Source organism: Rattus norvegicus, chromosome 20, assembly GCF_021556685.1.
Source record: "Rattus norvegicus strain SHRSP/BbbUtx chromosome 20, alternate assembly SHRSP_T2T, whole genome shotgun sequence".
In the NCBI taxonomy this organism is placed as follows: domain Eukaryota; kingdom Metazoa; phylum Chordata; class Mammalia; order Rodentia; family Muridae; genus Rattus; species Rattus norvegicus.
The window spans coordinates 48,063,420-48,091,393 of NC_141553.1; the positions used below are offsets into that span (position 1 = coordinate 48,063,420).

Genomic DNA, 27,974 nt, shown 5'->3' on the forward strand with positions numbered 1-27,974 from the left:
AGGTCACTAGGCAACCCACCCTGCTGTTCCCCCTGCTTGGCCGATTTACCCAGCCAATATCCTGGTCATCGAGCCAGGCCCATTCTTTTGTGGTTACCTAACCCCTCCCCACATTTGGCTTCCACCAGTATATCTTCTGCCTGAGAAAAATTAAAAATTGTCAGCTTGATCAGACTTCTTGACTTACTGTCCGTTCTTTGCATCTCTTGTCCCCCATTCTCTCCTAGGTTGCCCCTAGGTTGCAGGGGCAAACCACAATGTGTCAAAACACATTATGACATCTTCCTTGTTTCTGTTTCCCTCCCTCCAACCTCCTCCCTTCCTCCCTCTCTTCCCCTCCCTCCAACCCCCTCCCTTCCTCCTCCTCTTCCTCCCTCTCTTTCCCTCCCTCTCTTTCTCTCCCTCTCTCTCCTATGGAAGACCCATAGAGCCAGTTACCACATCCTAAGGACACCTAAGGAATCTGACAGACAAGTTCAGGAGCTTGTTTAGCAATCAGCCTAGTTTACCAAGCTGGGCAGGTAACCTGGAATAAATCCCACTCTCATCTAAGTGCCAAGCCTGACATGGCCCTGGTGGAGACAGAGTGACATGGCTCCTCCCCCTGAGACAGGGCCCTGCTGTGAGCCTCCACTTAAGGCTTGTTTCTATAGTAATGGACATATTTCACATTCCTCAGAGGAATGTCCTCTCTGCTAATGTTCATGACTGTCAGGAGCCATCATAGGAGAAGTAAAAACTAACAGGTGATCTTCCTGAGATGGGTCTGCCTTGGATTAAAATCTATGGTAGATTTTCTTAGGCAAGGCCTAAGAAAAATCCATTTTAGGAAAGATTCCTGCTATTAATTTGCTCTATTATTATTAAGCATACATAACAAATCACTAGGTGTTAGCCCACCCTTCTGAGCAGATCTCTGTAGATCTATGAAGATGTACCATCTTGTAGTGATGCTATATAGACAAATAAATAATGATTATAGAATTTCTGATTTGATTTAAATAATTTTAGGAAGTTTTTAGAGACGGTCTTAGTTGCTAGAAAGATGTAACAAATTTGGAATCAAGAATAAAATGTGCTCAACCCTCAAAGTAGTAAGTAAAGGCTTCATATAAGAAATACAACGAGCTTTCATAGTCACACTAAAAAGAGAAATAGACTTAGGACATTTTTGTGTTCAAAGAAAAAGATTTAGGTCCAAGGATAAAGCCACAGGTATGCACTATGATAAGGCAAGGCCATGTAAAAAACCGTTGCCTTGAACTTTTAATGAATATGTTATAATGAAACACTGCTTGGAACTTAGCATCAACATCCTTCTGTAATGCCCATTTTATGTAACATTTTTATCTCTGAGATAATTTTCTAAAGAACCTTTTGTCTAACAAGGTATAAAAGAACAGAGAAGAGAAATAAAGTTGTTGGTTGAGTGGTTTGACTTGGGGAGCTTTGCCCCATCCATCCATCCTTCCATCCATCCATCCGTCCTTCCATCCATCCTTCCATCCATCATCCATCCATCCATCCATCCACCCATCCATCCACCCATCCTTCCATCCATCCATCCATCCTTCCATCCATCCATCCATCCATCCATCATCTATCCATCCATCCATCCATCCATCCTTCCATCATCCATCCATCCATCCATCCATCTATCCATCCATCCTTCCATCCATCCTTCCATCCATCCACCCACCCATCCATCCATCATCCATCCATCCATCATCCATCCATCCATCTATCCATCCATCCATCCTTCCTTCCATCCATCATCCATCTATCCATCCATCCTTCCATCCATCCTTCCTTCCATCCATCCATCATCCATCTATCCATCCATCCTTCCATCCATCCTTCCTTCCATCCATCCATCCATCTATCCATCCTTCCATCTATCCATCCTTCCATCCATCCTTCCTTCCATCCATCCATCCATCCATCCATCTATCCATCCTTCCATCCATCCTTCCTTCCATCCATCCATCCATCCACCCACCCACCCTTCCATCCATCCATCCATCCTTCCATCCATCATCCATCCACCCACCCATCCATCCATCCATCCATCCACCCATCCATCCACCCACCCATCCTTCCATCCATCCATCCATCCATCCACCCATCCATCCATCCATCCATCCACCCATCCATCATCCATCCATCCATCCAAATGCATATGTCTATTTGTCTATATATTTGTCTGTGGGTACATGTGTGTACGTAAACATACATGAATACTTGTGGAGTTGATTGTGACTGATATAGTTGGGTCCAGCCAGAGTGTGGGTGTACGAATGTTTGAATGTATATGTGTCTGTGCATATTTGCCTATATACAGCATCTTAATCCTTTTCCTTTCCTTCCTCTCTGGTTCATAAAGAGTTAACCAGTTTAGCCAAAGAGATTTCTGGCTGACTGACCAGAGAAAGAAGCACCAGCAATAAATCTTTTCACTTATCCCCTACTGTTTTATGATGAGGTGCTAAACAGCTTCTCACCTCAGAGGAACTCAGACAGGCAGGCTAGCTACTGAAGCTAAGTGACTTAGACTTAAGACAGGTGTTATGGTTTGTACATGCTTGGCCCAGGGACAGGCACTACTAGAAGATGTGGCCCTGTTAGAGTAGGTATGGCCTTGTTGGAGTAGGTGTGTCACTGGGTGTAAACTTTAAGACCCTCATCCTAGCTGCCTGGGAGTCAGTATTCTGCTTAGCAGCCTAAGGACGAAGATATGGAATTCTCAGTTCCTCCTGCACCATGTCTGCCTGGACACTATGTTCCCACCTTGATGATAATGGACTGAACCTTTGAACCTGTAAACCGGCCCCAATTAAATATTGCCCTTATTAGAGTTGCCGTGGTCATGGTGTCTGTTCACAGCAGTAAAACCCTAACTAAGACAGCAAACATTTTCTTACTATACAGCAGCCCTAAATATCTCATAAGACCAAGTCTTACCCCCCAACCAATGCTCCTCCCTCTCTACTGCCTTGAAAAGAACCAAGAACAGGAAAGAAGGCCCACAGGGGCTGCCCCACAGCAAGTGACTCCATGATGATCTAACAGTGTGAGTCCAGGAGACAAAGGTGTGTCTATGCCTCAGCAAAACGTCAGACGCTTGGACCTTCAGGACAGCCCTTAAGGCTGTGGGAAAGAACTCTAAATACATGAGTTTGAAAATAAGTAATTTCTCAACTGTGCAAAAAGATAATGATGCAATATGAATTATGAGGGGCTTCATGAATCTAAAGAACAAAGGCAGCTACGCTATGTATGAGCCAGCTTGGACAGATCTCTGAATTCTTTTGCAATGTTAAGAAAAAAATGTATGCTTCCTGTCTCTTAAGAATTAGAGTAAATGACTGCATTGATATGTAAAATAAAAGACTTGTCCACTACAGGAGATGAACTACCCAGAGAATTTAGGATAAAAAGAACTGCTTGGGGAACAGAAAGATACACACACACACACACACACACACACACACACACACACACACACATACACTCAGAGAGACAGACACACACACACATACACACAGAGAGACAGACACACACACACACATACACATACACAGAGAGACAGACACACACTCACATACACACATACACACAGAGACAGACACACACATACAGAGAGAGACAGACACACACACACTCACATACATACATACACAGAGAGAGACAGACACACTCTCACATACACACACACACACTCACAAACACAGACACAGACACACAGACACACACACACACATACACACACACACTCACAAGAGAACAGACAGATCTCTTAGAGTAGCAGGCAAGCAGAATATAGACAGAGAGATCTCCGGGGAGACAGCAGAACATAGAGAGGAGCGGACTGGAAAAGCTGTATCAAGCAGAACACAACTTGTATCTACAATTGGACTTCTAGATGTTCTTTTCCCTGCTCTCCATGCTGAGGCTGGTCCTTGGCATCTAAACCTCCAGGTAACTGCACCACAGGTGACGTTTCAACTGTAACTTCTGAGACCTTGAGGCAGAGCAGATCAGACTCCCAGTCTACTGAAATTACATGAAATAGTAAATGCTGTTTAGATCCACTAACTTGGGGGGTAACTTGTTCCAATAGGTAAGACACATAAGGCCTGCATTATGTTGTCCTGGCTAGCTTTATGTCGACTTGACACAAGCTACAGTCATATGAATGGAAGGAACCTCAATTGAGAAAATGCTTCCGTAAGATCCAGATGTAGGGCTCTTTCTAATTAATAATAGATGGGGGAGGGCCCAGCCCACTGTGGGTGATGTCATCCCTCAGCTGATGGATCCTGGAGTCTATAAGAAAGCAGGCTGAGCAAGCCTTGAGGAGCAAACAAGTAAGCAGCACCCTCCATGGCCTCTGCATCAGCTACTGCCCTGTGTGAGTTCCTGTCCTGACTTCCTCCAGTGATGGGCGGTGATGTGGAAGTATGAACTGAATAAATTCTTTGCCAGGTTTCATTAGTCATATTTGTTTCATCATAGCAATAGTAGCCCTAACTATGTATAAATGGCTTTAATATAAAACAGATGGTGACATAAAAGCAAAAACTGTGAATCTTTTCAATGAGACAAAGCAAAATATCATCATGGCCTGGGGACAAGCAAAGATTGTATATGAATAGCAACAAGCATACACACACACACATGCACACACACACACACACACACACACACTCACATATATACTCACACTCACACACTCACACACACACTCTCACACATTCACACACACACGCGCGCGCGCGCACACACACACACACACACACACACTCACACAAATAGTTACTGGTCTGGAAACTTGGTTTAGTGGGTAAAGATTCCCAGGACCTACTAAAAGCCCCACACAGTAACAAGCCATAACCCCAGAGCCATATGCTCTCAGGGGCAGCAGAGAGGCGGAGCCTGGGAGGAGGGACGCTCATTGGCCAGCCAGTCTGTCAATATGGAAGCTCCAGCTTTAATGAGAGACATCTAAAGTCAACCTCTGGCCTCCACACTTCTCCACGTGGGCACACACATGGACGTGCACTACATACACACACTATATTAATTAATTAATTAATTAATTACAATTTCTGACAGGGTTTGCCCTCCTCAGCATGGGTGCCACTGAAGACTTGTGGAAAAGAAATTCTGCTTTATAAAGAACACAACATCTCAGCCAGGTCCTCAGAATGCTCAGTTAAATTTCCTATGTGACAATGTATTTAAGTTTCTTACTAAGGACATTTACCAGCCCATTTTACAAAAAGTGTAAAGTCTTATTTCAGTGTTAAAACTGGGTATTTCTACGTGGCTCTCTGAGGAGATGTGGTGATAGTTGTAAATACTATTGTCCATCTTCTGGTCTTGATTCCATCAAATGGACTTGTTTACCAAATTAATTTAGAATCAGAAGTTGTACACACATAAAACAAAACAGACACTACTAGGACGGTGTAATGACTGAAACGGGGGTGGGGGAAGGTAAATACTTTCTTGTACTCCCCCTACTGAAGACTAGCCACAGTTCGCTGAAAATATACGTACGAGATACTCATAAGTTTGTGACTGTGAAGTAAATTATCTTAAACACACACCCTAATATCATGGTAAAGGCCAGATTCAGATAAGCCACACTATAGTAACTTTGTTTCCCAACCACAGAAATGAGAAAATAGTAAGTTCTATTAGCACCACTCTGCAAGCCGGAGAACTATTAACAGAAGTGTCCGGGTCACAGAACCTCGAATACCAGCAAAAACTGTGCATATGATTAAGACCAATCACAGTGATGGTATATCACAGAATCGCAAAATAGAAGCTACCTAGGCAAAGTTCACATTTTTTTTCATACCCCCCTGACTTAACTATAAGGAGTGGACTCAAGAACTTCAAGATTATGAGAAAGCAAGTAAGAGGAACTGGTTCAGAAGCTGTGCGCAGTTCCTGTATGCCACAAGCACCTGTTTGCATGCACATTTTCCAGCCAAGGTTCCAAAGCAGCACAGACGTGCAAACCCACCAGTGCCTGACTGCATGGTCCTGGCAGGCGAGCTTGCAGCGGAGCTTGCAGGAGAGGGGAGTTGTACCGGGTGCTGCCTCTTCCCTACGACTCCACAGAGTCCCCCGACGCCCGCTGCACTGTCCTCCCGCCCCGTCCCGCCGCTGCGGATACTCACAGCTCTAGTCTCATAGAGCACCAGCTTCTGGACCGAACTGATGATGGGGGCAGCGGCCGTGGGCATGGCTCCAGCCAATGGAGGCCTCACTACAGGGCACCAAGCCGCGGCCTAGGTCGTGACAGTTTCAGGGCCCCCCCCCCCCCGGAGACAGAGGAGACTCCGCACGCAGACCCAGCACACCAGATCCACCTGACGATGACAACGTCGGAACCCTAAACCCTCAGGAGACAGCAGCAGCCCGGTGCTTCCGGATTCCCCGAGCCCCGCCTCCCAACAGGCCAGGTCCGGACGCGAGGGGCGGGGCTACAAGATCAAGGCGTCGCTGAGGGCGGATGCTAAGGGTGCCATCTTTCTTAAGGGCAAAAGCCAAACAAAAAGAAAAAAATCTGGTTTATGTTGATCTTTAAAGAAAAGAGATCAGGTGGTTGGGTTCTCCTTTTGAAGCAGCTTTTCTGTGATGCAATTGGTCTGTTTCTTCCTATCTACTCTTTATTTTCCTGAAACCTGTTTCCTGGATGCCAGTGATTGTCCCTCTTTTGTCGCCTATTTTATTCCCACGAGAGTCAATTAAAGCTCATATTGTGGCGGTATGGCCCACAAATCTTTCTTAATTACTTAGATGCAGCGCCTTTGGTATTTGCACATTTTATGTGTGAGGCTAACGGTCTGAATTCTAAAAGGGACCGTGCCGTGTAGGGGGCGCGCGCTGCTGTTAAGAGTCGGTTCTAGCTAAGGTAAGGTTTGCCCGTTTGCTGTCTGAGCATAAGTAGACAATATACGCACTCGCTTTGTTCATCGCCTCCACACTGTGGGAAAGGTGTTTTACAATTATGACTACATTTAAGCCCAAGCTTAAGAATTCACTCCGAATTACAGCGCCACCTCCCGAGGCCCCGCCCTCCAAGAGGCCCTGAACACCGCCTATAGGTTTCCAAGGCAACCGCCTAACAGATCCCTAGGTCCCCAGGAGATAGATACCGTTCACAGGGACCAGGTAAGCAAAGGCAGGAGGGCATAGTCCACCTTCTGAGTTATCAGTTGCAGGGAAGGGCCCTTCCGGAGGGGACCCCAGATCAGTTCATTTTCTTGCAAAGCTTAACTACGATCTCTTCATAAATCGACTTTTCAAAAAACCAGTTCTCCCTTCAGCTGAGGTATTTGCCTCACAAATACAGACTAAACACCTGCCTCAGAGTGTAACATAGTGGGGGGCTAAGCCAGCATAGGCGGGAAGTGATAGGTTTCACAGGGACCCCTCTGTATTCCAGAATTCACCGCTGGAGGGTTCTCATGCTGAAAAGGCAATGACACTTTAAAAATGCAAACTCATAGCTGAAAAGGATATTAAAGTTTGCTGTAGATTCACAGTTAGGACTTTACAAGGTTTCTAAAGTATGAGTATCTACTATAGGTTTCGTTTCAGTTTAATGCATCTTTTTTTTTAATTGAGAAACTAGAAAGGTGGCAGGAGTCTCAGTTCTGGCATTTTAGGCTGGTGTGTGTGTGTGTGTGTGCGCGCGTGTGTGTGTGTGTGCACGCGTGCATTTGTGTGTGCGTGCATTTGTGTGTGTGTACGTGTGTGTGCATGTGTGCGTGCTTGTGTGTGTGCGTGCTTGTGCATGCGTGTGTGTCTGTCTGTCTGTGTGCGTGTGTGCATCCATGTGTAAGCCAGAGGTTAGGCTGGATGCGCTCCCTCAGTCAGCAAGCCCCAGAGATCCGCCTCTCTCCATCTTGAATCGCACCGTTTAACTTTTCCACTTTGAAATGGAAACCAGCTCTTCCTAGTGTAAGCTAAACGTCTGAAGAGCGTTTTGACTTAAGAAAGTCACTTTTTAAAAATAATATAACCTGATTTTCAAATATTGTTTTCAATTATTATTCTATACTACAGTGGACCACTTCTCTTTGAGAACTCTCTTGGTTTACATCACGTGCCAAGTTGTTTCCAGAATCCCCAGAAGCTGGGGGCGGGAAGGGGCACTTGGAAAAGGGGAATATTGTCAAGCAAGCTTCTCGGTAGCTAAGTAGGCTCACTAGGGAATGAGGAGTACATACCTTGGAACCATTCCCTTTCCAGGAAGCTGTGGCTGGGGGAGATGGGGGAGTGGGGGGAGGGGCGTTGTGGTCGCTCGCCAACTCCTGTGTATAACTGGTTGAAGCCTGCTATGGCAGAGTAGGATGTCTTGGAAATTCCAGTTTGCCTGTACTCAGACAGAGAGGGCGTGGCAGCTTGGAGGAAGTTCACCCACAGAGTCCCACAAACTGGTATCCAAAAGTCTGGTAGTAACCTAGAAAAGTTGCATCGCACATGCATGAGGAGGGATCTGCTGCGTTCCACCCTGTGAGCCACTCATACCCACTGTCCCCACACTGAGGTGACAGCCTATCGCCAATCCTTGAGGCTAGTGACTAGGGAAGTTAATGAAGTCGGCTGCAGAGTTCACCACTGCAGTTAACCCTGGGCGTCTAACTGTTCAGTCATCTCCGTCTCTCTAACATCCCTAGGCTTTCCCTACTCTTGGCCAGGACTAATGTGAGTCTAAGTTGCTTGTCCTGCTTTCATTCCTGTGTTGTGGCATGAATACATGTCCTAGAGAATCCTGAGTTTAAGGTTACTTTTCCAACCCCAGCTATACAACACCAAGCCTACCTCCCCTGCCAGCCTGACTCCTCATAGGCTCCTCCTAGGTCCAAAAGTGACCAGTTGGTAACAATTCTTTTAGTTTTATGAAACCTTGACTGAGATCTTTGATACAACCATCTCTCCTAGCAATCAAACCCAGTCTACCACCACCAGAGCCTAAGATTGTGAGAAATTGCCCAAGTCCATCCGAATTGCCCGTGTCAATCACAGGGGTGTGGGGATGAGAGCCACTTCTCCTGTTTCTTGGCTCAGAGCATATTTCTAGTCCTGAAATACACTGGCTGTCTCTATCCCACATAATACTAAAGTGTGCCATACCGGGACCTTTGGGAGGTCTGTCTAACACGCAGGCAGCTTCTAAGCGAGCTGGGATGTGGTGGAGAAAGTGGATCTCACAATTGCACGCATCTTACACTCTTTACTGTAAAGCCTTTGATTTGATGCGATATCACGTGAGCTTCATGATGATAAATGAGACAATGTAACCATTTGTTAGCGGTGCTGGCCAACAGGCTCCAGATAGGGAAGGCACACTCTCCCCACCGCCCATGTCACTTGTCCCTCACGGTGGGAAGAGTCCCGCAGAGCCAGTCTGTCAGTGATGGGAGGTCGGCTCCTGGAGAGATTGTATCACACTAAACTCTTAGCATCATCTCTGCTGTGGAGATGTAGAACATCGGTTTAGTGACTATCGTGGAGGAGCCTCACTAAATCACGTCATAGTGTTAGCTACTTTATCCCTGCCACCAAGGCATTTCCACTTAGGAACCCGTAGGACTAAGAGGAGCCGGGAAAGACTGGCTGGCATCTGCGGGATGATTACCTTGCTCACCTGTTTGCTTGGTACATTTTCATAGGTGGATGGTTTGTGGATGGACTTGGTTTTCTATGCTGCAGAACAGATCGCTACAAATTTGACATCTTAAACTGTTTATTACCTCACGGTTTCCACGGCCAGGGCTTGTGGCATAGATCAGTGGGGTCCTCTGCAATCGGGTGTTAACTGAAATTTACTTTCCACTGGATGGACAACTAGGAATCCATTCCATTATTGAGAAAATCCATCTCTGGCAATAGCACCGGGGGTTCCTGCTTCCTTTAGCTGTTGGCTACCTGTTGCTCTCCACACCTGGAGGCCAGACAATGCTCTCCCTACTCCAGGGCCCTCCTACAATATAGCGGCTGACTTCAGAGCCCATGGGAAGCCTCTCCCCAACTGCTAAGATAAAGCAAAATATAATATAAAATAATCATGAAAAGCAAGTCACAGATCCCACGCAACCGCATTCAACGGAAGCAGTTACAAAAGAGCGTGGCTGGGAAGGGCTCACTTTAAGTGTATCTGCCAAGTGGTTTACAAGTCCAATCATGGGCTTTTTCTCTTCTGACCTTGCTCCTGTGTGCCCTGGATGAAGCCATTCAGAATCCCCCCGCCAGTTTGAGGAATTATAAGCTCTGCTTAAGGCTCTGCCTGCAGGAACATCTACCTTGATTGCTATTTTTCAAAGCTACTTGCCAGAGCCACTAAAATCTAGAAGCGTGGCATTTACAGCTTCCATCAATACATCACAATTCTCCCGTGATGTTTTCTCTCTGATAGCTGTTCTCAGGGAGTGCTAACTAAGTTTTGACCTAAAATAGAAACATAAGAGACAGATAACAGGGCCCAGAATAGGGGGCCTGGAATACATATTTATGAACCTTATTTTTGCCCTTCCAGACCTGCCTAGACTCTATCACATTCTCTAGTTTACCACTCAGTGGGCTGCTGCAGCACTCTCTCTGCCCAATGGTCCTTGCTAGAAAGACAGATGTCAGTCCCCAGAGCTCTCCTCTTGGTGGTTACAAGCTTCTCTCGCAAAAGAAGTAAGGTATCACCCGTTTGAATACTTGTGGAGTGTTGCTTCAGTCCGTTCTTGAGGACTCCCAGCCTCCTCCTCAGTGAATTAGTGCCGCAGACACCTGTGGGGCTTTCATGAGGCAGAGGTGGCCCCCGTGGTGTGTGTGGGCATGAGCAAGCCAGCCCCAAGGGCAGGAGAGCAAGAGAGCTGGTGTTGGTAGCCCAAGCTTGGAAGAGCTGGAGACAGAACAACTTGGCTGCCAGATCCAGGGCTTCGAGTTGGCCCACGCCAACATCTACCCCATCGAAGATCTTCTGGAGCATGTAAGGGAATGGTCTTGCAGATCCAAAGCTGCAGGATCTCCATGACAACAGGACACGGGGCAACAACAGGATATCTGAGAGGAGTCCCAGTGAGAATCTAATAATGATAGTGTGGCAGAAGCCAATGACCAGTGAGTCATTGCAATGAAGATTTCGAGTATCTGTGTGGGGCACTGTGTGACACACGGCAGCTTCCGTGAAGACATGGAGGTTTTTGTTTTTGTAATTTATTTATTATATACACTGTAGCTGTTTTCAGACACACCAGAAGAGGGCATCAGATCTCATTAAAAATGGTTGTGAGTCACCATGTGGTTGCTGGGATTTGAACTCAGGATCTCTGGAAGAGCGGTCAGTGCTCTTAACCATTGAGCCATCTGTCCAGCCCGACATGGAGGTTTTTATTTTTATTTTTTCTTTTGGGAGGTTTGCAAGGGTAAAGCACCGATATGGAGGAACAGGGAGATGAGTGGGCTTGGAGCGCACATTGTGAAATTCACAAAGAATCGATAAAAGGTTTGGTTGGTTTTCTGCTTTGTCTTGTTTTGTTTTTAAGTTGCCATGGTCATGGTGTCTCTTCACAGCAATAAAGCCCTAAGGCAGCTTTCCAGTTTGAAATTTTGTTTATAAGTGGCTTCTGCCCTTCTAAAGCCAGTCATCCCCGGTGACACATGGGAACCCAGAACCAGAACAGCCTCACCTCTACCCGCAGCCCTGGGCTACAAAGTTCCACTACTGGGCAACTCCGCACTGATGCCGATGCCTCCGCGTTATGGCGTTAGTGAAGGAGTAGCCCTCGCCATTCCAGAGAGCACAGCGTGCTAATGAATCTCTGACCTCGCAGTAATTTCAATCTAACTTCCCAGTTCTATAACCTTTAACACCTTTCTCTAATCAGTTGCCCAAGCAGGTCCAGCATTTCCACCTCTGTTAACGTGGGTTTCCGTTCTTCCAAGCTTTCAAGAACTTAGCCAGCAATGAAGTCAGCCTGTGGGTGGCGCTGCCAGGGGTTTAGCCATGAAAGAACAGAAGTACCTGAAACTCCTGTCTGGTCTAAGTTCTCCTGGGTGAACATTTCTCTCTGCACCGTCCGCACAGCATTCCAAGAGCAATAACTGAGACAGGCTTTAGCTTCTCCCTGAGAAATGCCGGACCGGGGACACAGCCCAGGACTTGCTTATCGTGAGATGTGAGACCTGCAAAGAAAGACCTTTAAAAGGTTTAAAATCCAGTCCGTCAAAGTTTGCCTTTCAAACTGATCTGTTGGAATTTGTTTCCAACATTCTATTTTATTTTTGTGGTTATATCTTCACATTTTGTCTTATTTCTACTTTTTACAATTTAATTTAATAGTGCTAGCTAATAATACTAGCATGAATTTAACAGTCTATAATTTCCATTTTAATTTTTTATGGATATATTGATCTATTAAAGTACTTTATTAGGATTTGTTTAGTTTTCAGAATTTGGGCTTTAAATACATTCATAATTATTTCACTGTAGCCAAGAAAAATGGTTTATGTCATTATTATTTACATAATAGACTCATTGTATGAGTAAACATTTTATTGGTTTAAACACATAAGCAATTTACAAGTGCTTGAAAATAAGATGTGGTCTTCGTACAAATTCAAAAACTTACAGTCCCAATGTATTCTGATTCCTTCCAACAGAAGCAGCATAAATTAAAATCTGCTTAAAGTTGAAGAAGGCTGTGCCCAGAAATCCACTTAACAGCTCAAACTGGCAAAAGCTTTCCAAAAGCCTTGTAGAAATTTAAAAGTATTGCAACATGATTGCAGATATATATAAATAAATATATAAATATAAATATATATATTAAATTTGGTCTTTTGGACATGTTGGCTTTCCTTTGAACACCTTTGGTTACATGCTGTTTTTCTCTCACACTTGATGATAGGTTTCTGAGCTAAGTAAGTTCTCAGCGATCTTCCCCACACCACTGCCCCACACCGTAAGCCCTTCTGCTCCGCCTTTTCTATCGTAGCATTCTGAATCATGGCTTCTGAAGAAAAGACAGAAGAACATCCATTCGCAGACATCTTTAACGAAGATGAAACGGACAGGAACTGTCTGCTGTCCAAACCAGCCTGCTTTATTATATTTGGGAAACCTGTAAGTTATCTCTCCTCACACTTGACTATATCTTATTTAAAAACTCTTACTCTTATATTAGCATACAAGAACGGGATCCGCAAAGTGTGCTTATCTTTTAGTGTCTGATATATTTTCACAACATTACTTCAACTCCGATACGACCCTGGTTTTGCATAGGAACTGTCTGTCTTCTTACGCTGTGCACCAGCAAAGGAACCACAGCTATATGAAGGTTTGCTTTAATATTATATGGAAATTACTTATAGAAACTCTGTGCCATGTGACTGTTCCGATCTGAGGTCTAAGGTTATTTCAGATTTTATTTGGATGTAAGGTTTACCTAGAAACTTGTCCTGAGGCGCTCTGGCTGTAGAAGCAGGTATGTTTTAGCACTGGAAGGGGCTGGGGCCGGGGTCAGTGAGTATGTAGTATATTAGAGAAGCAACTGTCTTCTTCACACAGTGGGAAGAAACCAGAAGGGGCTGTTGTTAAGACTGTCTGCTTCTAGGCAGCTGTAGGAAGGATCCCCCAGTGTGAGCTTGGCTTTCAGCTGCAAAGCTACTTGATAGTTAGGGGATGGGGCTGTTCAGGTAGGGAAACTTCCAGAACAGCAGCAGCTAATAGAAATCCCATCTTTCGCTTAACTTCTGATAGGAACCATAGGACAGGTACCAAGAAATATTTCCAACAATTTTCATTATGTATCTAAAAGGGTCACCACTGACGTCACCCAGATGCAAACGTCACTTCATGAGCAGCTTAGGACGCTGAGGCAGGAAAGTCACAACCTTAAAGCCCACCCTGGCTGCTGAGTGAGTTCAAGGCCAGCCTGGGACAATTACTGAGGCTCTGTCTCAGAATAAGAACTAAACACAGGCCCCATCCCATGATATTGGTTAAGGAACGTTTTCACCTACATAGGCACAATATGTGGAACCCCAGTACTGCAAAAAGAAGACGAAAGAAAGAAAATTGTTTAAACAGAAGTCGCCAAAATCTCCATATATTTTATAATGGTTTATAATTAAGATTATAAATTCTTGCAATATCCTGATGGCACAGCTTCCTAATTCCAGGTATAGTTTCCCAATTTCCTTAAAGGATAATATACTTTAAAAGGTCAGGATGTGTATAATACGTAAGAATTAGCGGAGAAAACGAAGTTGTAAATACATAGGGCTCCCTTCATTTTATAGGTAAATATTTATGGAATAATAACCATCCATGGGATTCCTAAAGTTTGTGCCTCTCCTTAACCATGACGTGACCATTTTGTTGTATTTTAAAAAACATTTCTCTTTTAAAGGGGGTTGGGAAGACAACGTTAGCCCGGAGCATAGCACAGGCATGGAAATGTATTCGTGTTGAAGGTAAATTTGATTTTTTTTTCTCAGTATTTTAGTATGAACAATTTCAAAGACTCATATAAAGTAGAACTGCATGATGAACACCTGTCTGAGATTCCATAATTTATATTTTGTCATATTCTCTTCATCACTCCTCTGCTTGCCTGATGAATACTGACTTTGTAATAGCATCAACCCAGCCACGTTTATTAAATGTGTTTGGCTCTCCCTTTCTGCTAAATCTTTATTTCCATCAGAACTGTTTATATGTGTGTGAGAGAGCATCTTCGTAAAAAATGAAGAGAGAAAGAACTGACGCTTTTCTTCAGAGCATTTCCCAGGACTTTATTACTTTTATTAGAAAAAGGTCTATTTTTAACAACACACACACACAACACACATAAACACACCACACCACACACCACACCATACACCACACACACACATACACACACACACCATACGTAAACACACCACACACACACAACACACACACACAACACACACACAACATACACACACACAACACACATAAACACACCACACACACACACATACACACACACCACACACACACAACACACACACACACAAAACACATACACACAACACACACACACAGCACACACACACACCACATCCTTCTAACCAGTAAAGCTATTTATTTCCTAATAGAAAAGTAAGGCCAGAATAAATAGCAAACTTGTCACAGAAGGGAGTGAAGAGAGGGCTCAATCGGGAGAGTCCTTGTCACACAAGCACACAAGCATGGGGTCCTGAGTTCCATCCCCAGCATGTATGCACGCAACAAGCCAGGTGAGATGGCACACGCTTATGATCTGTGCTGGGTAGGCAGAGGCAGGAGGATTCCTAGAGCTCACTGGTCAGCCAGCCTCGCCTAATTGGCTAGAAAGTCCCAAGCCCCGCCTACAAGGTGGAAAGATCCAGAGGAATGAGTCGGTCGATCTCTAGCTTTTCATTCCATGTGCTCACATATATACATGTGCACACACACACACACATACACACAGCGTGCACACACACAGGTATACACACAGCACGTACACATGTGCACACACAACACTCGTATAATTAGAACCAAATCTAAGCAATATAAGAAAAGAAGAAAATAACCTCATATCATTAAAAATGGTTCACACTGATTCATATTTGCCTAACAAGTTGGTGAGCCACTGACTTCACTGGAATAACTGCAGTCATTGTTGGCAAGGATGTTACTGCATTCCATTAGTGTAAATGAGGTGTGTGTGCGTGTGTGTGTGTGTGTGTGTGTGTGTGTGTGTGTGTGTAGAATAGTCTGGTAACTGGGAGCACACTCTCCTAGAACTCTGAAATGTTTCCCCCTTTTAAGAAAAGATTTGTTTCTCTCTATTGTATGGGTGCTTTGCTTTGCCTGATGGAAGAGAGCCCAGTGGAATTGTGGGGACCTGACCCCATTCTTTAAGGCTTCCTAAACATAAACTTTTTTTAATTAAAAAATGAACGGCTAGAGAGGTGGCCCATAGAGGTTTAGCAGAAAGGCGGAGCCAAACACATTTAATAGCACATGGCTGGGTTGATGCTCTCAGGAAGTCAGTGTTCATCAGATGGACAGAGGAGTGATGAGGACAACATGACAGAATGTTCACACTCATGTGCCTGTGCCTGAGGAGCCAGAAGAGGGCTCGGAGCCTCTGGAACTGGAGTTACAGACGGCTCTGAGCCACCATGTGTGTCCTGTACAAGAGCAGCCACTGGGCGACCTCTCCAGCTTTTTTTTTTTTTAATTAAAAAGTTTATGTTTAGGAAGTCTTAAAAGATGGGGTCCCACCATCTCACTGGGCTCTCTTCCATCAGAGAATGGCATATTTCCTGGAATTCTCAGGGTTCCTTTTTTATTACTAAAAATCTACTCATTTACGTACATGAGTGCGCTGACATACACGTATACTTCTGCTTGCTAGATGTGGGATCAAATCAAAGAGGCGGTTGTGAGCCACCACGTGGTTGCTGGGACTTGAACTCAGGACCTCTAGGAAGAAGAACCAGCGCCCTTAGCCACGGAGCCATCTCTTGAGCCCAGCAAGGTTCTTCCTTTGACTGGGATGTAAAAAGATCTAGATTGATAATACTGCTGTCTACTTTTTTTTGTGTGATGTGAGATCATTTGCAGCTGTCACCACCACCACTTTTCCTCCTCCTTCTGTCTACTGCTTCCCACAGAGCACTCATCCAAGGCACGATGGTGTTTAGGCAGTAACTCCACTAAGATTGCTGAGTTGGTGGGTGGCCAGCAAAAGCTCTCTGCAGAACAGTTCATTGCCTGCTGTGAGCCACTTTAAACGATGTAGCATTCTAAATATGCTTAGAAAATCCCCTTAGCGACACCCCCACATTAATCTTCGCTACCGGTTACCAAACAATCAGAAAACGTTTCTTAACTTTAGCAATCCCAGTCTCAGCTTGCACTCATATTTCGAACTCATGTTTTAGCTATATCGGTTTTGGAAGAGCACATTGCGGCTGAGAATGAAACCGGAACTATGGTGAGCAAATCTACATTTCAAAAGTACTACGGTAACCCCAAGCTTGCGAATCCCAGATAGAGAGTTACAGCAACGCATAACATCTGTGCCTGTTGTTCTAGCTGCAGTCACTGCTGGTAAGCGGTCACACCGTCCCAGACGAGCTGGTCACAAAGTTGGTCCTGGAGAAGATCAAGTCTCCAGAAGTTTCTCACTTTGGTATGTGTGCTCGCCCGCATGCACGCCTTCCTCTTTCTAGATAATGGCTCAGGAATCCCCCAGCCCCTCCCGAGCGGAGCATCTCAGATAGATTCAAATGTATCTTTTCGTTTTAATCCTCAAATGTCCACGGTTACTTTTAAAAAACCACCCAGTGTTGTTTAGCGCTCTACTACCCAGAGTCACAGCATCAAAACATGTCATAACCCTTCTTGCAAGGCCTCTGGTTTCTACCCACAGCTCTCCTGTCACCCTGGGTGGTAGGCATCAGTCTCTGTGGCGGAGCAGCCTCCCTCTGAGGCTACACATTGCCTGGGCAACTACTGTTCACCCCGCCTGCTCTCTGATTACACACCCAAAAAGTCTCTCCCTGTACAAAAGGGTTCTGAGCAAGGGCTTTGCTTCCTCTAATTCTTCAGACAAGGCAACAGAAGCCAGGGCAACTAAGGAGAAAAGACCAAAACCAAGATATTTGCAACAAAATGGGGAAGAAGCATTAATATATCCTTGGGAGAACAACATCACCTGAAATAGATCAGAAATAGCAGAAAAATATATTGAAGTCTGGTGGTTTGAACAGGGACGGCCTCCATAGACTCCTGTGTTTGAGTGCTTGGCCCATAGGGAGTGGCACTATTAGGAGGTGTGGCCTTGTTGGAGGAAGTGCGTCACTGTGGGGGCGGGCTTTGAGGTCTCCTATGCTCAAGTTAGGCTTAATGTGGCAGTCTCCTGATGCTGCCTGTGAACCAGGGTGTAGAACTCTCAGCTCCTCCAGCACCATGTCTGCCTGGCTATATGCTGCTATGTTTCCCACCGTGACGATAGCATACTAAACCTCTGAACTCGAGCCAGCCCCAATAAAATGTTTTAATAAAGCCCTAACAAAGGCCTTTAATTTCTAGCTGAGGAATTGAGACCCATTTCATTAGTAAAAGAAATGTCTCTTGGGCCAAGCAAGTGACATAATTTAAAGGTGTATTAAGGAAATCAATATGACTGCAGTACCCAAGACACATTTAATGAGAAGATGTAGGCTTCTGGGTGGGATGCAAGCCAATAGATGTCCAAAGCCTAACTCTTACTATATTCTGATGGTTATGCACTACAGATGATACCTGGGTGTTTCTTCACTCTCTGTAATTTACATAGATAGCGCATATGCAGGTGACCTGCTATGTTTTTTGGTACTAATTTAATAGGTCATATAAAAAGTCATAGGACTGTTTCTAACCTGGGTTAAAAGAAATATTAGCATGCAGTTTCTTTCCATAACTGTTTCATCTAAAATAAACAGATTTTTAAAGAATTTAGAATATGTATTGTTAGGGGTAGGGAGGAGCTACGGCATACATATGGAGGTCAGGTGACAACTTGAGGGAGTTGGCTCTCCCTTTAGTAAACGAATCCCGGGGAATCGAACTCAGGTCACTGGTCTTGTGACAAATACCCTTACCCACTGAGCCATCTTCCCTGACTTAGAGTTTTTAAAGACGTTTCCTCTTAGCTTGATGATTTTTTTTTACCAGAAAACATTATTCATAGCTACACTTCATACAGGAATAACTATTAACTAACAAACTTAAAATTTGTGATATGATTTTATGAATCGCACTTACTCAGTAGTAGCCATGCAGTATTTTATAAACTAACTATAATGAAGCCTGCCCTCCCATGGTGACAATATTACACACTGTCAACTTATGTTTTACAGGCTACATCCTCACTGAAATTCCGTCACTCTCACAGGATAACATGACCTCTTTGAAGCAAATAGAAATTATTAAACATTTAGAATTGCAGCCCGATGTCATAATCAATATTAAGGTAAAGATATTAATTGCTTCCCGGGACAGCAAACCTTTGTTTTTCAGAGAATTTAAGTTCAAGGAATGCTTTCAGGCTTAAAAAAATATATTTGTTTTGTCTTTAATAGTGTTTCTGTATGGGAGCTTGTACACACGGGTACAGACACCTCAGTGTTAGGGTTCAAGAGTCACTTTGCAAACCACAGAACACCCATCTCAGTCAGACATGATGGTTTATTAAGCATATGCCCCAGGAATGTTCAACCAGGGCCATGGTCCAGATTTCAGAACTCAACCATGACTCGATCCTACAGAGTTTTAAGCCCCAAACCCACAAACATCCTGCCAAGTTATTTCACCAATCAGAATTTAGGGATAGGGGATTTCCTTAGGAACACGTCTTTGTTGTACATTCATCCTCCTCCCATTGGTTGGGGTATTCAGCTGGGGCAGGGGACTTGCCTTCTCTAGCATTCATGACGTCACTTGCCAACCAGGATATCAGTTACCCAAGCACTTGTCTCCTTCTGCCAAGTAGGAAGTCAGTTCCTAGTGAGGTCTTGTGAACTCAGACTTTACTTGACCCCCTACTCAAAGTTGTATTCCAGATAGTTTCTCATATTGGTGCAGGTGACTCTCTTATGTTGGAGTCCATCCCAGGACCAGCTTATAAAAGCACCTATCATAAAAGCTCACACACAGGCGCAGGAGGTGCTGCTGGGTGGCTGGTTCGGGTCCAAGCTCATTATGGGAAACTCCACAAAGCAGTTCTACTGACTCCTGTCGTGACTGCTTTCCCAGGGCACAGAATATGTAATCAATCTCGGCACTAGAAAGTACCTATCAGCACAAGGCCCTGGGTTTGGACCCCAGCTCCAAAAAAAAGAAGAAAAAAAAATAAAGTTTCCTATCCCTAAATCCTGATTGGTGAAGTAACTTGGCACAAATGTCTATAGATCTAGGGCTTAAAAACCCTGTTTGATCTTAACTCAGGGTCCTGGTAACAGCAGAAACATTTGAGGACATTTTCTTATAATGGCAGGCTAAGCCAGGTAACTGCTACCCAGGCCTTAATATTTTACCTAGGCCTTAACAACCCATCTAGGCCTAATATTTTGTCTAGGGTCTAACGTTAAGAAGGCCAGAAGAGGGCGCCAAGACCTCCTCCCCAACCCCAATGCTTGAGCTCCAGGTCACTGTGAGCTATCTGATTAGGCTGCTGAGTTTCGAACCTAGGTCCTCTGCAGGAGCAGTACATGCTCTTAGGCACCGAGCCATGCCTCTAGCTCACATTTTTATGCTTGCTGAGTAGTTATGGAAATAGTAATGCATGTATCACACATCTGTGCTTTTGCTCCTGATGCTCCACCCACTGGAAACATTGGGTGTTTCCCTTGCCCCGCCACCAGACTTAATCATAAGTAACTTGCTCGTAACTTAATCGTAAATCCTAATTTGTAAGGCAGTGCGCGCGTCATCTCACCAGAACGTGCCCTGGCAGCTCCTCCCCATGGCCCCTCCCCCATGGCCCCTCCCCCATGGCCCCTCCCCCATGGCCCCTCCCCCACGATGCTTACTTCAATGCTTCTCTAGGAGCCTCTCCTGTTTCTTCTCTCACCGCTCTCTTTTGCAGTTGTCCGTTTCCCTTCCGAACTCCCATGAGGGCATACACCACAGCTGCTCATCCAGGTGTCACTTTGTACACCGTGTGGTACCTAAGAGCTCCTAATGACTTTAGTAATTAAATAAGAGAGTAGGCAAATGGCTCAAACGTACAAACGTTAAGGGACGCCATCTGGCATCAGTCGTGTCAGAACTGGGTCTTCTTTCCAGTTCTCCTCTTTAGATATCTAGAATTCGACAGGCCACGCTCAGATGCCTTGATTTCCTTTTCCCTCCGGTGACAACTGTCTCATGGGGGCGTGGCCGTGATCCGATAGGACTCTGCCTACTTGTTTGTATGAAAGTGAGTGACAAGCTCGGGTGCTCAGATACTGCCTGGCTCTTCAAAGGGCTTATGACAGCTCAAAAGAGTTACTTCTCAGCCCTGATGTTGAGACTCCGGGCTGTGTCAGGGTCAGCGGCGAGAGAGGAAGCCTCCTAGCTCTGAGTGTGCTGGGAGCAGGAACAAGTCAAAATTCTGAGCAGGCCAGGTGTGGTGACGCACGGCCAAGCATCTTAGCTTAGGCTGAAGAAGCAAGAGTTCGAGGTCAAGCCTGGGCTATGTACTAAGACCAAATTAAAAAATAATACTAGTCCTGGGGCTGAGGAGGTGGCTCAGCAGTTAAGCACTGGCTGCTCTTCCAGGACGTGAGTTCAAATCCCAGCACGCACACGGCAGTTATAGTCTGTCACTCCAGGTCCAGGGGATCCAACACCCTCACACAGACATACCTGCAAGCAAAACGCCATTGCACACACAGTAAAGATACATTGTTTTATAAAATATGATTAACTCGAGAACGTCCCACATTAAGAACATTTGCTAACAGAGGAAGAAGGTAAGTTAGCTAAAGCCAAATATAACGTCCATGAAGTAAGATGCAGGTGACACAGGAAATTAACATTTGGTGCAGAGGGAGAGCACAGGCCAAAAGGACAAACATTTACTAAGTTAGAGTACGGAACATGGCTCTAATCTTCCTGCTTTCACCTCTGCTGTGATAAATACCCTGGGCACAGTCTCCACTGATCAGCTTTGCACAAAGCAGAGTCACCGAGGAGTGGAAGCGGGGCCCTTCAGTTGAGGAGTTCGCCCTGCTCAGACTGGCCTGTAAGCACGTATGTGGGGCACTGTAGTCACTGATGCAGGAGGCCCCAGCCCACAGTGGATGCACCGTCCCTTAGCCAGTGGTCCTGGCCTCTGTAAATATGCTTGCCGAGCCGAGTCAGGAAGCAGGCCAGTGTGCAGGCCTCCTCCATAGTTTCTGCTCCAGGCTCCTCCTGCCCTGATCTCTTCCAATGACAGGCTGTTGCCTGGGAATGTAAGCTATCTTTTCCTCCCTGAGTTATATATTTGCTTACGATGCTTATCACAGCAACAGAAAATAAACCAGGACATGGTCCACCATGGCAGGAAGGTCAAGGCGGCAGGAACTGAAAATATCTAGACATCACATTTACAGTCAAGAGCAGAGGGAAACAAATCTATGCGTACCTTCTGCTCAGCCAACTTCCTGCTCTCTTCTTAGGACCAGGACGCTAAGCTGAGGGGAGTAGGGAGGAGGAGAAGAGGAGCAGATGATATGACTTTCAGGCTGGGTCAACCCAGTCCCATATCAATTAAAGCACTCAAGACTGCCCTCTCCAGACCATCCCACAGGCCGCCCTGACCTAGACAGTCCCTAGGTGAAACTTTCCCGGGTATTTCTAGCTTGTGCCAACTTGACAATTAAAATTAGCCACACGTGCCCAATGGCCTGAAGCAGCAGAAGGGGGAACTGTGATTAGTCATTGGTGGAGAGATAAGCCCTTCCTCAGGAAGAATGAATCTCTCAGTTAAAATGAGAAGTCTTCTACAGAAATCATAACAGAAGGCTCCCCACAGCGAAGCAAGTCCTTAACTTAGTCCCTTTATAAAATGGGAGAGTGACTGTTTCTCTTAGCTTCCACTGGGTAGCCAAAATGTAGAGAGCCCACCTGTAACACAGCCCAGTGCGATGTAAGCTGTTCAGTATTTGCAGGTGAGTTGGATAAAAGCCTGTAGTCTCTGTGGCCTAGAAGTCTCTGGCTTGGAAGCCATCCATGAATCTCAAAGCATCCACAAGTCTCGTTAGATTGTACGTAAAAATGTGCACGCTTGTGCAGTTTTTTTGAGGTAAAAGTGTGTGGCCTTCGAGATATACTCGAAAGGGGTTTTGCTAAGAGAACACTTGTGGCTAGTAGGCAGCTAGAGCAGGTTCTCAGAGCAAAAGGCAGCCGTGTCCTGACACTCACTCAAACAGGAATTCTTGAGCTAAGAATCAGAGACTGTGGGAGCAGCACCCGCTGTTAGGTTGCCGTCTTCCCGGGGATCCTCACGCTTCTAAACCTAGAGGACCCCTGTCTGAGGCACATGAGGGCCCCTTGCTAACTTAATGCTTGCCTCATACAAATATATTTCTTTTAGTTTTGGGGTGTGTGTGTGTGTGTGTGTGTGTGTGTCAGCACACACCCTGTGGCAGAGGTTGTAGGAAACCATTCTCAGATCCTTCCATCCCCCTGGAGAAGCGCCCGGATCATCAATGTGTATGTACTTCTGTATTCTGCTTTAGAGGCTTCGAGCGATTAAACCCCGGTTATCCCATTTGCTCAGCAAGCGCTTTAAGCTGCAGAACAATTCCCCACTCCCTCTTTCCAGATTTTTTTATCCCACAGAACATTCAGGAGAGCAGAGTTTACCGTCCCACGCGCGTTCATAAAGCACACAGAGAGAGCTCAGGTGTGGCTGAGAAGGCCACCGTGTGCCATTGTCACCGGAGAGGGTGCCAGCATCAGTTGAAATGTCAGGTTCCCTTCAGCCAGCTTGAGAGCAGAGTAAACCCGTGCACATGCATGCACACACACACCCACACACACGTACACACCCACACACGAGAGCATGTTGAGAGACGGATGCTACTCATACACTTTGGTTTGCACGTTGGTTCCCACATGGAATAAACTCTCCATTTGCAGAAGTTGAAGGCTTGATAACATGAGATATGAGGCCCCATTTCTAACTTCATGAAATATTATATGTATATAATTATATTATAATTATATTATCATTATAATTATATTATAATACATTGTGTTATAATTATATTGATATAATATAATTATATATTCTATTTATAAATATGACAAGTATTTATGAATATTTCGGTAGGAGATTATTAATTTCTCCTTCATTTCCCTTCCTCCTTGGCCTCTCTAAGCTAAAGTAATAAAAGCTCCCTGGAGCTCTGTAGGTTAAACTGGTCTTCTGTTCTATTTTTTATTCCCTCCACTGTTCTGCTGGCCCTCTTCCTTCTACTTAAATTGTCTAATAATCTCATATGCATTAATTTTGGACAAATAAAACTGTTGACCTGGCAGGCAAATCCTGTACTGAAATTCGCCATGCACTGGCCTTTGATACAAAATACCATCACAGTATTGATTTGCTTTAAAGGAAAAAAAAATAAATTTATCTAGTGGATAAGATAACAGGAAGTAAAAACTTATTCAAAACGTTTAAAATCAGGCGAAGTTGAAGTTTGTGCAAAGAGTGAAGCCCAAAGTGCCAGAGAAATGATGTCTAGAAAAGAGAGCGCCTGGAGAGGTGGCTGAGTGGTTAAGAGCAACTGCTGCTGTTCTAGAGGACCCGGGTTCAATTCCCAGCACTCACACGATGGCTCACAACCTCTATAACTCTGTCACAGGAATCTGATGCCCTCTCGGGCCGTCATGGGCAACCAGGTACATATGGGGAGCACAGACATATATGTAGGCAAACCACCCATACACACAGCAAATAATAACGAGTAATTTTTAAAAAGTAAACAGAGAGAAAAAGGAAAGTTACACTTTTTTCTGAGCAATTCAGAAAAATGGACAGATTTACAGAGCTCTGTGTGTGAGCTTGGAGTAGAGTGGGATTCAGAGAGGAGAAGCACAGTATCTCACTCAAAGGACAAATGACTGTTCTGCCTGTCTCCCTAGCATGGTTTCACATGAGCCTGCCTTCCTAGGAAATGAAATGTTTTAAATTATTTAATAATGTTTCCTAGTGCAGTGACTACGATTTATGCCAAAGAATTTCTGGGCAACGACAGCACAGTACTACAGGCTACATATACACCAGAGAACAGTGGGACCCAGAAATTATTGAGAGCCGCAGGAAAAAGAAGAAGGAAGTCCTCAAGGAAGGAAAAGCCGAAGAGGAGGAAGAGGAAGAACAAGAAGAAGAGGAGGAGGTAATGGTTCAGTGTGACCATCACCACATGACACCTTTAAACTCTAATTACGTGACAGCAAAGAAAGCAGGTGATGGAGAAAATTTAGGTTCTTTACAGTGTTTGTGATCTGGAGGAAATAGCAGAAGATAACCGTGTTCTCAGAACTATTGGAGTTTTTAAAATATGTTAGTTACAACCAGTGTAATTAATTACAAAGAACAATGGGTTTGGTCTTGACCTTTTCACATGCACACACAATGTTCTTTGACCACACTCACCCACGTGCCCTCACCACCCTTCCCACTGGTCCTCTTTCTCCACACAGTCACCCTAATATTTCAGGGCTGACTGTTTTTTTTTTTTCTTTTTTTCGGAGCTGGGGACCGAGCCCAGGGCCTTGCGCTTGCTAGGCAAGCGCTCTACCACTGAGCTAAATCCTCAACCCCCTGATTGTTATTTTTAATCCAGATTCCACATAGGAAAGAAAACGTGCCAAGTCTTCCTTCCCAAGCATAGCTTATTTCACTTAGCATGATGACAAGTTCTGGATTTCCTTGCAAATGACATAACTTCATTCTTTATGGCAGGAAAACATTGCATATGTATGTATACCACATACACACACACACACACATGCAGCACACTCAGACACACACACACACATACACACACTCAGACACATGCAGACACACATGCAGACACACAAACACACACGCAGAGACACACATGCATACATACACACATAGACACACATGCAGACACACACACATGCAGACACATACACTCAGACACACACATACACACACACGTGTGCACACACACATGCAGACACACTCAGACACACACTCAGACACACACATACACACACTCAGACACACATGCAGATACACACAGACACACACACATGCAGATACACATGCAGATACACATGCAGACACACACATGCAGATGCACACACACATAGACACACACACATCTACGCAGACACAGACATACACACACTCAGACACATACACACGTGTGCACACACATACATGCAGACACACTCAGACACACACATACACACACTCAGACACACACACATCTGCGCGCGCGCGCACACACACACACACACACACACACACACACACACAATGTTTTGTTTTTCTGTTATTAACAGATGACCGTGTAGGCTAAACCCATAACTTGGCTACTGTGAGTAGTGCTGAGCACTGATAACTGTAATGGTAATGGTAACTCTGCTGGACTGCAGGAAGCGCTTGCACGCTGCCTTGGACTCCTTTACCAGTTTACCGGTGGCTTAGCTGGATCGTGCGGGAATTTACATTGTCGTTCTCTTCAGCGACTAGCCTATTACATTTCCACCAGGCGGAGGTTCCTTTGTGCCTGCATCCCCGCCAGCAGTTTGGTTGTCTTTTATCTTGGTGGGATTTTACTTCCCATCCCTGCAGTCCGCAATGATACACATTTTTATGTATTTCCCCTTTTGTTAAACATAGACTCTTTTCTCATACAATATAATCTGAATACAGCTTCCCCTCCCTACTCCTCCCAGCTCCTCACCACCTTCTTTCCCATCTGGGTCTACTACGTTTACATCTCTCACTAGAAAAGAACAAGCTTCTAGGAGATAACAAAATAAATTATAATAAGCAGAAGCCACCATCACATCCAAGTGGTACAAGACAAGAAAACAGAAAAATAAAAAAATCCCCAAGGAGGCACAAGAATCAGAGAGCCACTTGCTTATACGTTCAAGAATCCCATAAAAGCATTCAACTGAAAACTGTTGTGTATACACAGAGGACCTGGTTGCAGGCCCGTGTAAGCCCTGTGACTGCTGGGTCAGTTCCTCTGAGTTCACATGAGCTTTGCTCAGAAGCTTTAGAGGACCATGCTCTCCTGCTGTCCTCTGACCCTGCTGTCTGTTACCCCTGCTGCAGGGTTCCCTGAGTTCTGAGGGGAGGATTTGATAGAGACATCCCATTTAAAGCTGTGCTACAAGCTTCTCTCTGTGTCTCTGTCTCTGTTTCTTTCTCTCCCTGTCTATCTCCCTCCCTCCCTCCCTCCCTCCCTCCCTCCCCTTCTCTCTCTCTCTGTATAATGCCTAGCCATGGGTCTCTATTTGTTCCCATCTGCTCCATGCAGAAGCCTCTCTGATGGTGACTGAATAAGACTCTCATCTATGAGTATAGCAGAATATCATTGGGGGTCGTTTTATTGTCATTTTTTAAGACCAGTACTATTTGGCTTTACCCTAGGCCTTTGGACTACCTAGACCCTGGTTCTTGATTACCCAAGCAGTGTCAACCTTCCCACACAGATGGGTAGTGGGCCTTAAGTCAAATCGGATCTGTTGGTTACCCCCACGAGATCTGTGCTGCCCTAGCATGTTTAGGACAGATTGTGGATCAAAGATTTTACTGTTGGGTCATCGTTTATGTTTCTCTTTCGGCAGCCTCCTGAATACCTTTCCATGTCCCAGACACTAAAATGTGGAGATGAAGGTTCTGTGCAGGCACTGGCTCGACTGCTCCACGCTCAGTGAGCTATGTGGGTGTTGTCTTCAGCGTGAAGTTTTACTGTCAGTTTGTGGAGAACAACCTTGACAGCAGCCTGGGTTATTTGAGGATTTCTATAAGACCCTATGACAAACAGCTCAAATGGATGAAACTCAGCCTTGGTACTAGAAGCCATGTTTGGTGACAAGAGCTGGGAAGTAGGGTTCTATCTCCCTCGTTCTTTGGAGACTCCATTAGGATCACCTTCATGTATTATAGGAAATTTCCACTGCACTGCTTCCGTACCAACCCTCAAACGCTCTTTAATTCTAGTTGTCTCTCTCCTCATTTCCCCCAATCCCATCTCCCCTCCCCCTTCCTATAGGCTCTTTCTGTTGCTCCCCACTGCCCCCATTCCATTCCACCCCCTTAAAATCTACCCCCCTCACAGGGAGAGTCATGTGTCCTTCCTGATCCCTTCCTCTACACCTAACCTCTCTGGATCTGCAGATCATAGCTTGGTTATCATTTATTTAATGGCTAATACACACATAT

The 27,974-nt window shown here is 45.0% G+C and overlaps 2 protein-coding genes across 7 annotated transcripts in view; one reads left to right on the plus strand and one right to left on the minus strand.

Annotated features, from left to right (window-relative positions):
• The window catches only part of Fig4 (FIG4 phosphoinositide 5-phosphatase), a 123,524-nt gene extending 117,052 nt beyond the window's left edge, over positions 1 to 6,472 (minus strand). For 3 of the 4 annotated variants that reach the window (XM_087597553.1, XM_087597552.1, XM_087597551.1), the window contains exon 1: positions 6,195 to 6,472. Coding sequence is in view for 1 of the 4 variants with exons in the window: in NM_001047096.1 (NP_001040561.1) it covers positions 6,195 to 6,260 (66 nt within the window). In the remaining 3 variants the exon portion in view is untranslated. The remainder of the gene's footprint in view (positions 1 to 6,194) is intronic. The other variant, NM_001047096.1, reaches the window with a different exon arrangement.
• A 413-nt stretch (positions 6,473 to 6,885) lies between these two features.
• The window catches only part of Ak9 (adenylate kinase 9), a 196,106-nt gene continuing 175,017 nt past the window's right edge, over positions 6,886 to 27,974 (plus strand). For 2 of the 3 annotated variants that reach the window (XR_015644675.1, NM_001431778.1), the window contains exons 1-7: positions 6,941 to 7,191; positions 13,014 to 13,141; positions 14,430 to 14,493; positions 16,963 to 17,015; positions 17,117 to 17,213; positions 18,925 to 19,037; positions 24,751 to 24,936. Coding sequence is in view for 2 of the 3 variants with exons in the window: in NM_001431778.1 (NP_001418707.1) it covers positions 13,025 to 13,141; positions 14,430 to 14,493; positions 16,963 to 17,015; positions 17,117 to 17,213; positions 18,925 to 19,037; positions 24,751 to 24,936 (630 nt within the window). In the remaining variant the exon portion in view is untranslated. The other variant, XM_087597256.1, reaches the window with a different exon arrangement.